General features: G+C 41.7%; 1 protein-coding gene across 2 annotated transcripts in view; it reads right to left on the bottom strand.

The window, feature by feature from the left end:
* Positions 1-12,711, bottom strand: part of ACACA (acetyl-CoA carboxylase alpha) — a 483,059-nt gene that overhangs the window by 271,436 nt on the left and 198,912 nt on the right. For both annotated transcript variants that reach the window (XM_077295311.1, XM_077295310.1), the window contains exons 34-35: positions 11,063-11,119; positions 9,908-9,952 (exon numbers count right to left, since the gene is read on the bottom strand). In XM_077295311.1, the coding sequence (XP_077151426.1) occupies positions 9,908-9,952; positions 11,063-11,119 (102 nt within the window). The remainder of the gene's footprint in view (positions 1-9,907; positions 9,953-11,062; positions 11,120-12,711) is intronic.

Raw genomic sequence — 12,711 nt, 5'->3', positions numbered from 1 at the left:
GGAGGGACTCTCATTGAATGGACCCAATTTCACAATATAATACCAAATGGCTTTGTTTTGGCTTGTTTCTTGTTGCATGTTTTCATTTTTCAAAAATTCCACATTTTGGGTAAAAGTTCAAAGAAAGAACAACATTTAGTCTGACGTTTTACCGAAATAGTTAAATATGTAGAATTTATGCCACACTAACTCTTATATAATGTTTTCTTATCCAAAAATTCCAGGCTAAAAGTTCATAACATGCCCAAATTTGTCAACGTTAAAAAGACATGTTGCGTAGCATTTAAAAAATAAAAAAAATTAAAACTTTCATACGAAGCCCTCACCTTGAACTTTATAGATGTAAAACGGTATATTTCTGGTATTTAGCATAATTACAATGACTATAACTTTAGGACAGTGTGTATGTCTAATATACATTCTAATAACCCCAGGCCTTCCTGCAAGAGTTCCTTGTAACTTTTTAAAGGACCAATATTTTTTTAGTGTGTTAATTACAGTCAATATAATTATTTCCCAGCATGTTTAGGTGGAAAAGCTTTGCTCCAGCTAACTTCCATTTTCTCATCTCATTAGGTTTTTACCATGATTATTAGTATAATAATCAGCTATGATGATTTGTGTTGCATGTTTTCACATTCTCTAATATGCAGGATGTCTTGATTGGCTAATTTAGGCAAATTATTTTGATTATCTTGACGATGGTTGGCTTATTTGATCGCAGCAGGGGCATAATTTGCATTCATGGGAAGCGAAGTTGTTGTTTTTTTCATGTTGAAAAGCAATGAGATGTTTTTGATTGTGATATCTGCCCTTACTAGCAGTGCAATTTCTAGAAAATAACTTCATTAAAGTGATAACGTGATGCAGCAGTAATGACTCATTGTAGCCTCGAGGACAAGGATATCCATCCAGTAGATTGAAAAGCTTTCCTTAGCAGGTTTAGTCATTACGGCCATACAATACTTTTAGTCAAATATGTTTTATCAATTTATTCTAAAGAAAACTAAATAAATTTACTATAATTCTAGTTTCTAGGGTTTTTTCCATAACAAACCAGCAGTCCTTGCTAATATATGATCTATATAAACACAGATGTATGTTTTTTCCTTTGGGAGTAAAATAATAATTATGTAATCGTAATTTGATTTTCCCGAAATCCATGAGAGCACCTGAGAGAGTGGGATCTGCCCCTATCACTGGACAGGAAGCCAAGAGCACAAATAAAAAGGCAACTCCCTCCTCCTTCAGTGGTTTACAAGTAGTCAAGTAGGAGTCACCCAAATTTATTACCATCCTTATTGTTATGATTTATACATTCACTCAAGCTCATTCTTCACCGTGAGAAGACCAACACCTCAACCACCACAAGCCAGACGGAGACAATAAATAGAAGTGCGGTCATGGGTTTCTGGAAAATCTAATTACTGGTAAGTGATTATAATTTTTCCCCTGACCCATAACAACACCTGTGAGACAATAACAAAAATCCCCTGATAGGGAGGGAGCACCCATTGTAAGATCTTACACCTGAAACAAGAAACAAGGATTATCCTGGTTTCAGAAACCAAAAGATTAGTATTACCAAAGGTAGCTAAGAAACATTAATCCAACTTCACCATATCATAGGTTTCTCTTTTTGGTATGTCCATTAGGACACCACTCAATAAGTCCCCTACGCAAGTCAAATAGTGCTTAAGCCAAACAAATTACTGCAGTCAAAGAATTCCATCTTGGAGAACTTCTGATTACACAATGACCTGACACAACTAGAACAGGAAGAAAATAGTCTGAGCTAGTCAATGTAAAAAAGAGCCACGACCCAACACTCATTTAGACATGATCGTTTATCCTCTTTTCCAAAATGATATCAACTCTCCAACCTCAATGGATGCCTGCAATTTAGTCCAACCATGAAGATTGTTAGCTGAAAAGGCTTAATGTGAAACAGATTAGTCTCCGGGCCAAGAGAGAGACCGACAAACCTACAAATAGGACTTGAGGGGCACATATTCTTTCCCTTTTTTTTTTTTTTTTTTTTTAAACATTACCCCTTAGTCTATTATTTTGCATGAAGAAACTAATCAGGTAGAGAGACAGAGACCTCATATGGCATTGGTCGAAGCGGAGAGGGACTTAATACCCTACAACTCCAAAAATGTTCATTTATTGATGTTCAACCTGGTTTTGTGTAATATTCCTAACAGTCTTACCCCAAACCCTAGGAATTCATCTTGACTAGCAAAGACGTTCATCATTCGCTAGACAAGTCTGACTGGCAAGGAGATACGTCCAGTGATTCTTCCCTTTTTAGTCATATTGTAGAGTTGCTGTTCCAATTACTTCAAAAAGAGCATTTACTGGACTTTTAATAGTGCCACAAAACTTAGTCAAATTTTCCAGTTTCATGACTTCAAACCAAGAATAGTGACTGTTTATAATGACTATGGAGACTTAACTCCAATGTCCCCTTCTCCCACCTCCAACTAGGAGGACTTACTAGGCTTGGAATATTTTTCGCCAGAAATAGAATAACTCTGTTTGTCATACAACTCCAACAAAGAGAATAGACTGGGATATTGACAGTTTACCTACCTAATACCGACAAGTCCAACTTATGACTCCACACAAGGAGAGCAAACTAGTATTTAGAAAAATGGCATCAGATTTAGCACAATTACATTAATCTTACCACTCCAAGCTGGGAAAGTTGATTAGGACATTGAAGTTTTAATAATTTAATGTCTACAAAATATTTTTTATGACTCCAGACGAGTATTAACTGGACTTACAGTATTCACCTTACCACAGCCATGTCCATCTTACAACTTCAACTAGGAAAAAAAACTTAAACAGAGTTTTACCAACCTAAATGCCGACCAGTCCAATTTATGACTCCAGTTAGGGGAATCAACTGGACTTCTGGTTTAATTTGACTTAGTGCAGCCATGATCATCTTACAACTTCAATTAGGAGGATAAACCGGGACATAGGTGTTTATCAACTTAAATGTTGACCAACCCATTTTATGACTCCAGATTTGGAGCATTAACTGGGCTTACTATGGTTATATTCATCTAAGCACAAACATGATCATTTTACAACTCCAGCCAGCAGGATAAACTGGGACCCAGATGTTTATAAACCAAATGTCGGACCATTCCGTTTTCTGACTCTAAACTAGGAGGATTAACTGGGCATACGATGCTGTTATTCATCTGAGCACGACCAGGTTAATCTTACAACTGTACCAAGAGGATAAACTAGGACCCAGATGTTTACCAACCTTAATGCTAACGACTGAATTTTCTGACTCCAGACTAGTAGTATTAACAGATTTACACTGGTTTTATTCCTTTTAGCACAACCATACCCATCTTACAAGTCCAACCAGGAAAATAAACTAGGACATTAAAATTTAGCAACATAAATGCTGCCAGTCCATTTTATGACTTAAAACTAGGAAGATTAAGTGGATATATAATGGTTTTAGTCAGGGGTGAACCTAGCCTCTCTACTGCCTGAGGCAAACTGCAAAATCAGTACAAATAAGTGTTAGCAGGACCATATCTGACAACCTCAGCTCATCCACATAGGGTAACACACACCAACTCTACTATATCCCACTTCCTTACTGCTTTCAGATCTGAAAACCCCAGCTGGCTCACATAGCTTATCTACTTCTGACAGTCTGATGGAGGGAAGTGGTGAGCCGTGACAGAGCTGTGCAGCAGCAGCAGCATGTGGGGTCGGGCTTGGGGGGCAAGTGCGGGTGATGTTTTTTATAGTTACTTACTGCCGGTTACTGCTCTGCGACTAGACAGACTCCCAGGAATGTGTGTGTCCCAGCAGGTCAGGAGACTGGGCACCGCCTCTGCACCTAAGCCCGGGCAACTAAGTCACCTGCCGGGCACCTTAGGTTGTTGTGACACTGCACTGTCAGCAAGTGTCAGAGCAGGGATTACAGGGAGAGTAGGCACCACGTGTTCTGACTGCCGCTCTGCCGCCCCCTATCTTTAACCCCTTCACCCCCGGAGCTTTTTCCGTTTTTTCATTTTCGTTTTTCGCTCCACTCCTTCCCGGAGCCATAACTTTTTTATTTTTCTGTCAATATGGCCATGTGAGGGCTTATTTTTTTGCGGGACGAGTTGTACTTTTAAACGACATCATTGGTTTTACCATGTCGTGTACTAGAAAACGTGAAAAAAATTCCAAGTGCGATGAAATTGCAAAAAAAGTGCAATCCCACACTTGTTTTTTGCTTGGCTTTTTTGCTAGGTTCACTAAATTCTAAAACTGACCTGCCATTATGATTCTCCAGGTCATTACGAGTTCATAGACACCTAACATGACTAGGTTATTTTTTTATCTAAGTGGTGAAAAAAAACTCCAAACTTTGCTACAAAAAAAAAAAAAAAAAAAAAAAAAAAAAAAAAAATTGCGCCATTTTCCGATACTCGTAGCGTCTCCATTTTTCATGATCTGGGGTCGGTTGAGGGCTTATTTTTTGCGTGCCGAGCTGGCGTTTTTAATGATTCAAATTCGGTGCAGATACGATCTTTTGATCGCCCGTTATTGCATTTTAATGCAATGTCGCGGCGACCAAAAAAGCGTAATTCTGGCGTTTCGATTTTTTTCTCGTTACGCCGTTTAGCGATCAGGTTAATGCTTTTTTTTATTGATAGATCGGGCGATTCTGAACGCGGCGATACCAAATATGTGTAGATTTGATTTTTTTTTTTATTGATTTATTTTGATTGGGGCGAAAGGGGGGTGATTTAAACTTTTTTTTTTTTTTTTTTTTTTTCACATTTTTTTTAACTTTTTTTTTTTAACTTTTGCCATGCTTCAATAGCCTCCATGGGAGGCTAGAAGCAGGCACAACCCGATCGGCTCTGCTACATAGCAGCGATCTGCTGTTCGCTGCTATGCAGCAGAAATGCAGGTGTGCTGTGAGCGCCGACCACAGGGTGGCGCTCACAGCTACCGGCGAACAGTAACCATAGAGGTCTCAAGGACCTCTATGGTTACCATTCTGAAGCATCGCCGACCTCCGATCATGCGACGGGGGTCGGCGATGACGTCATTTCCGGCCGCCCGGCCGGATGTGGTAGTTAAATGCCGCTGTCTGCGTTTGACAGCGGCATTTAACTAGTTAATAGCGGCGGGTGAATCGCGATTTCACCCGCCGCTATTGCGGGCACATGTCAGCTCTTCAAAACAGCTGACATGTCCTGGCTTTGATGGGGGCTCACCGCGGAGCCCTGCATCAAAGAGGGAGCTGACATCGGACGTACTATTCCGTCCGATGTCAGTAAGGGGTTAAGGATGCTCCACCACCTGAGGCAAAGTATTCAACTTGCCTCATGATAGCAGCGCCCCTGGTTTCAGTCTGTTTAGCATAGCCATGTCTTTATAAAACTACTCTAAGTGTAAGTTCACATAGGGTGTTTTTGCGTTTTTTTTCTGCAGCAAAACCTTCTCTTCTTGGCAAGAAAGAAGCTGTGTCAAAGACGCAGGTTTAGGTGCGTTTTTGGTGTGTTTTTTGTTGCATATTTGGTGCGTTTTTTGTTCTCTTTGTCCAAGCTAATGTCCTTGGATTTTTAGCAGTAAAAACGCAGCAAGTAATGATACCTGCGATTTTGCTCTGTTTAATTTCAACACCCATTCAAGTGAATGGGTGAAAAAAACGCAGCAAAAACGCTGAAAGAAGTGACATGCTCTATGTCCAAAAACGCAGCAAAGCACAAAATACTGATCACACAAAAAACTAATGTGTGTGCATGAGATTTCTGAAATTTCATAGGCTTTGCTGGTACTGTAAAAAGCAGCTGAAAATTAGCATAAAAAAACGCAGCAAAAATGCACTGTGTGTACTTACCCTAACTGGAAGGACAAATAAAGGACATATATGGTTTACCAGAATAAATGCTGACCGGTTCACTTGTATGCCTCCAGACATAGGAGAAATGACTTGTCTGACAACAGTTACATTTGATTTAGTGCAACATGCATATCTCAAGTAGGAGTGATAGACTGGGAATCTGTTGGACTCAGCAGCCTCATGAAAGACTGCATTTTGGCCCCATCACCTGGAAGTCATCCATCACAAAGCTCAGCGGCACCGAGCCGCAAGCAAGGAAAAGGTAGAAGAAAAACACACAGTGAGGCACTAATGAAACACCAGACCTAACAAGCCAAAAATCAGCTGGCTAAACAGGAAAAGCCACACACAGCCCAAAGTTAGTACATATCACTGAAAGTCATCCCCGGCCAAAGGCCACATCAAGCCAAGCAATTAGGCAGAGAAAGCAGACCAACACACACGGCTGCAGGCCACGCAATGTACACATGGCTGCAGGCTCCGCAGCTGACTCAAGGCGGCAGCTAATCACCAGGCCACAGGCCATATAGTCAACACAAAGCAGCAGACCACACAGCTAACACAAGATAACAGCTAAACACCATGCTGCAGGTCGTGCACAGCTTACACCAAACCCAGCATCAACCATAAGGCCGCAGGCTCCACATAAACCATGAACCTTTTGACCAAATATCAGATTTCAGGCAGTTGGTATTGCAGACATGAAATCTAGCTTTCTGAAAGCTAATGATAACATTTCAATGTCCAAATAGGCCAATGTACTCACTACGATTTTTGCTAGAAATTGTTATAGAGCACCTTAAGCACTGTACTCAACGCCCCTCTGTCTGCAGGACAGGAAACTACTGAAGGAAAAAGTGGGAGTTGCCTTTTTATTTTGCTCTTGGCTTCCTGTCCAGTGATAGGATGGATTCCTGCAGGGAAGGGGTTAAGCGTTTTCAGCTTACTCAGGTCCTGTGTCATGTGCTCCCAGGGATTTCAGGCAACGGTGTGCGTTCTGCAGGTGCCTTGCGGTGAGAACAGAAATGGCTGCCGAGAATAGCGTTTGCGCTTCTCATTAGTACACGAGAGGTGCCTGAGGAAGTGAGCGGAGACATAGCCGGCGGGCGAGAACACCGCTGTGGCGCTTCTAGTTCAGAGCGAGAAGTGCCTGAAGAAATGGGCGGAGCCGTTCCTATGGGCGGGGTAACGACGAGACGTGGCCTAGTCAAGCCTGAGGCCAGGGACTAAATTTGCTGCTGCAGGGAGGGAAGCACGCGACCGCGATAAAGCGTTGTGGTATGCGTCTCAAATAGGGAGCCCAGAACCGTGCGCTGCATAGGGAGCCCTCCTGCCACCTGTGGGCACTGTTTACGTAAACCCCAGCTTTACTCATCGCTGTCGGCCCGGTACCTGTAGTAAGGGGTCCTCCTGTCTGCCGAGTGCAGATGAAGCTGTGCTCCTCCTCCGGAGCTGGATTGTCAGGTACTGGCCACGATGTCGAACCTTTGATAGGGAGGCAGAGAGGGACCATCTGCCTCTCGTCATCATCTGCTTTCTAATAGTGGTGATGCTGTGGGGGGCTGCATGGACTGTGCTGGGGCTTCTGTGTATCCTGTGGGTTCAGTCCCTTGGAATGGAATGGAACAGGGTCGCGTCTGGCTGTGAGCGACACCCCACGTTCCCATCTGTTGGTGATGTGGGGAGAGCAGAACCGTGGGGGGACCCATCGCCCTTGGAACGAGCGCAGGCATAAGAACGATGCAGGAGGGGGTACGGGGAAGCGACACTCCACGTTCCGCCTGTCGAAAATTCGGGGAGATCGGGACCTTGAAAGGACCCGTCGCCCCTTCAATCCATGGGAAAATATTAAAAATTATATTAAATTATATTAAATATTAAATTATTTAAAATAATAAAGTCCCAAAATAATAAAGACCCAAGTGCATCCTACGGACACTAAGCAAGAACTGGTTCAGGGTAGAGCCAGCAGAGGGTGTATTCTGCAGAGGAAGAGTTATTCTTTTCTATGTTTACTTCATGTCCTCCTAGTGGCAGAAGCATAGCACCAATGGTCCTGTGTCCCCCAATGAGGCGAAGGAGAAAGACAAATTCCATGCCAATCTCTTCGGGTAGTGGCTTATCTTTCAACAGAACACAGGATTGGGCATGTTACAATGCAACATACTTGATTTTCACATTTCTTAGAATCTGCCATATACAGATTACATTAACAGAGCATCTTGCCAAAACAGTAGCATTTTCTGACATTTAAACAGTCCTTTGGCAAAAAAAAAGAAATGATAAAGTACACACATCCATGAAAAAAGATACTCAAAAACAAAAGTAATAAATCACAACAACAACAAAAATCACTTGTAAAATAACTCAATGTCTGCCAATATACCTACGTCTATGAGACATACACATATAAAAAGATTAAAGATGTTCTATGCGGGAAAAACAAAGTTTTCAGTCCTATTATTTTTACCTAATCAGTTGCTGATGCAGCTACAATTCTTCCTCTCAGACAAAACGATGTACTATGATAAAGAGGTTTACCGGGCTACTATTGAATTTCCGCAGTCACATTATGTGACAACAGATTGCTGAATCCTGACAGTGTGCATGTGCCAACTGTTCAAGCTGGCAAACCAGCAGAATCCTGACTGTGGGCAAATTGCACAGTGTCAGATTTTCGCAATCCACAATCAAATAAGTGATTGCACAGATGTATTTGGAGCCTGGAATACTTAATCAACACTCCTCCCATTCAGCAGGTATAAAACAGCACACAAACTGTCCTACTTAAAAAAAACGGTATTAGGAGAGGTGTCTCACAGTCAGGGGCGCTGCTATCATGAAGCAAGTTGAATACTTTGCCTCAGGCGGCGGAGCATCCTTAAAGACAGGGGGGCGGCAGAGCGGCAGTCAGAACACGTGGTGTCGACTCTCCCTGTAATCCCTGCTCTCACACTTGCTGACAGTGCAGTGTCACAACAACCTAAGGTGACTGGCAGGTGACTTAGTTACCCGGGCTTAGGTGCAGAGGCGGTGCCCAGTCTCCTGACCTGCTGGGACACACACATTGCTGGGAGTCTGACTAGTCGCAGAGCAGTAACCGGCAGTAAGTAACTATAAAAAACATCACCCGCACTTGCCCCCCAAGCCCGGGCCCACATGCTGCTGCTGCTGCACAGCTCTGTCACGGCTCACAACTTCCCTCCATCAGACTGTCAGAAGTAGATAAGCTATGTGAGCCAGCTGGGGTTTTCAGATCTGAAAGCAGTAAGGAAGTGGGATATAGTAGAGTTGGTGTGTGTTACCCTATGTGGAGGAGCTGAGGTTGTCAGATATGGTCCTGCTAAGACTTATTTGTACTGATTTTGCAGTTTGCCTCAGGCAGCAGAGAGGCTAGGTTCACCCCTGTTCACAGTGCATAAGGGCTGAGGCTATGATGCAATTCTTTCTAGAAAATGCACTTTTGATGGGTAAACGTCTTGGTGATTGCAAATAAAAGTAACCAACTACACTAAAACTTTTGCTCATCTGACAGGTAAAGAATATTTGAACCAATAGTTTACATTTTTTCAAAGGCCGGCAGAATCTAGAGGGGTTATCCAATAACAAAATAATGACTAATCACCTACTCTTTTCCCCAGTAATCTAGCGCTGACCATACAGCTCTTCTAATCTCTGCTCACCTGCGTAGTTCTGGCATCATGGCTCCCACTGATGAGCAGTGATGCCAGTAAAACAGCACATGACCGCTTTCACAGCATTGGCAGTCATTGCTAAAAAAAAAAAAAAAAATTAAGTCTGATAACCCTTTTACAACGGATTGTTCTTGAGCCAATTTTTCTTGCAAGTGGCTTCAATTCCTAATTCTCGCTCAGAGAACGAGCAGGATGAAAATCTGAACTCAACACCCAAAAAAAAACAAAAAACTGCTAATAATCGATAGCTACTAAAATATTCATAACTAGGTAGCTCATAAGTTTCTAAAGAAAATATTAGCAGTTAATTTTATTTGTGCAGACTCACATGAAACCTTTGGTCAACCTCACAGTTAACCTGCTTTCTGAAATCCTGTAGGAAAAAAAATGAAGAGAAGTTTAGTATAGTATATTTACAACTAACAATAATTTAGACACAGTTGCTAAATATAGAATATAAGAAAACAATTGCAATATAAAAAACACAATATGGTATAGTTGGTCATACAGGAAGCAGAATCTGATCTGCCTTAAAGTGATCCTATCAGCAGGATTTTGCGAAGTAAACTATAGGCATTGTCAGGTTGGCAGTGTTAAACTGGAAAGACCTGCACACAGGCCCGCCCCGAGGCACAAACATGTTCCTCATCATAGAAACAGACTGTTTGTGCTTCGGGGAGGCCTGTGGGCAGGTCTTTCCTTTGTTTCTCTGGTTTAGTGCAGGAAGATAAGACTCTGCCTACAGTCCCGCCCCGCATGAGCATCTCATTAACTGAAAACCTCTAACTCAAAATCACAAGATGGATTTCTTCACCCCAGGTATCATTTTAATCGGTTTAACACTGCCAACCTGACAATGCCTGTAGTTTACTTAGCAAAATTCAGCTGACAGGTTCACTTTAAGACTGGCTGCTATGTTTTCGTGATGTTTCTCGTGATGTTTTGGGGGCTAAACATTTCTGAAGCAATTCTCTGCTTTAAAATCTATGTGAAAATATAAATGGAACTTCATTTAATAAGTTTTGATGTCTAGTTCCGGTCAATAGTGTTATTTTCAAAGAGCAGCAGACCACGGGATTGATAGCTTTTTGGGGATTTTTTCCTCATAGGTTTCTCTACAGAATTTGAAAAATGTCTTCCCACAAAACCAGCATTTTCCAAATAAATATGTGTGCAGAAAGTTTAAAAACACATGATAGAGAGAAATTTGTAGTCTGGACAAAGTTGTTTTACATTATAAATTGTATGTTTTCTGAGGATCAGCTTAAAAAAATGATTTAATCTTTCTTTTGTAATGTCGAGTCCTGTTGATCAGATCACACATTTATCACCCATCCCTGTATATTGGAAATAAATGTCGTTTCTGGGAAAACCATTGTTATACGTAATAAAACATGAATAAAAATGCGTATGTGTATCTGCACGCAGAATGAGTGTACACGTCTTACAATGCACATAGAGAGAAAACAAAGCAATACATCACCTTTTGTGCTACCAAAAAGGTCAGCCGACGAATTCCATGATCCATTAGCACAGCTTTCTATACAAACAAAAAGAGGAACATATTTTTGTTTTTAAGATGAAAATAAAAAAAAAAAAAAAAAAGAGTAAAATATGCAGGTTTGGCTAAACAAAAGTATAGAGAGGAGTTTTGGATACACACTATAGTGCAAACATGGCCTTTTAGGAACCCATCTATTTTGGGTCTTAAAAGGTGTCTAATCATGATAAATCCAAGCAGAGGAGCTTGGTGCACCCTTGGGTTGGCCGTGGCATTCATGTGCCACCTCATCTACTTGTTCTGTATTCTTCTCCACCTTCTTTGTTTTCTGTAAAATCAGAGTTGTCAATCAAGGAACATAGGATTGGTGATAGATGTAAAATAAGTGGAAATGTGATCTGAACTACCGGCCTGCTCCAAGCGCCGGTGCATGGTATGTACAGCCATAATCTGCTGATAGAGTTCCTTTAAGTATTTAGTAGGTAGACTTTAGGTTGTCATAATTGTACAAAGTATGTTTAAAACTTCAAGACAAAACAACCAAAGACAATATTAGCATTTATTCATAACTGGGTTTAAGAATTCAGGTTGTCTGTTCTATTCTAGAAATAGAATAACTAAATTCATGTCCAAAACAGATCAGCTGTGTAACTGATTGCAAACAGAAGTAGACAGGTGCCAATGAGCGTCGGACTGGAGAACCTTGGGCCCACTGGAGAAAAATCATTCTTGGGGCCCACCTTGCAATTATATAGAAATAATACTAATTCTGTTGCAAACTGAGGTAATATCAAACAAAGTGTTTATTAGCCTATCACGGTAACCTTCAAAAGGAACCTGAAGACTCTTTTTCACATGTAAAGTGCCATGGAATAAATGGCGCTATAATAGTGAATAATAATAATAATTTGTCAATAAATAACCAATTTAACTAAATGCATAAATAACAAACTAAAGAAACACTCCAGGCAAAAAAGAAACACTTATGTCTCGTTCAGGGCCTGTTGGAAAATTGCATAACTCAACAGTAAATACTTTCAAGGTACATTTCCTTTAAGTATAAGTCCCACAAAAGGAACTTGCATCTATTTTGAGCACAGGGCCCGTCACACAGTGATGTAAGTGGTGAGGTAGACAAAATTCTGGCCATCTCTCCACTAACAGCGAAACAGATGCCTGTTCCATTTGTGAGAACCACATCTACTACTGTGGCACATCCTGGAAATGTGGGAGTACCCATTAAAGGCTACTTTCACATTAGCGTCGTGCACTGCACGTCGCAATGCGACGTTGCGGCGCACCGACGCATACTGTGGAAGCGCCGCACAACGGGGGCAGTGGATGCTGTTTTTCAACGCATCCGCTGCCCCATTGTGAGGTGCGGGGAGGAGGGGGCGGAGTTCCGGCCGCGCATGCGCGGTCGGAAATGGCGTACACGACGCACCAAAAAACGTTACATTCAACGTTTTTTGTTGGCGACGGTCCGACGCAACATGACGCAACCATCGCACGACGGTTGCGACGTGTGGCAATGCGTCGCACTGCATCGCTAATGCAAGTCAATGGAGAAAAAACGCATCCTGCAAGCACTTTTGCAGGATGCGTTTTTTCTACAAAACGACGCATAGCGA

Source organism: Ranitomeya variabilis, chromosome 3 (genome assembly GCF_051348905.1).
Source record: "Ranitomeya variabilis isolate aRanVar5 chromosome 3, aRanVar5.hap1, whole genome shotgun sequence".
NCBI classification, from domain to species: Eukaryota; Metazoa; Chordata; class Amphibia; order Anura; family Dendrobatidae; genus Ranitomeya; species Ranitomeya variabilis.
Note: the sequence above shows the minus strand (reverse complement) of the source record. Positions and strands in the feature narration are given on the sequence as shown.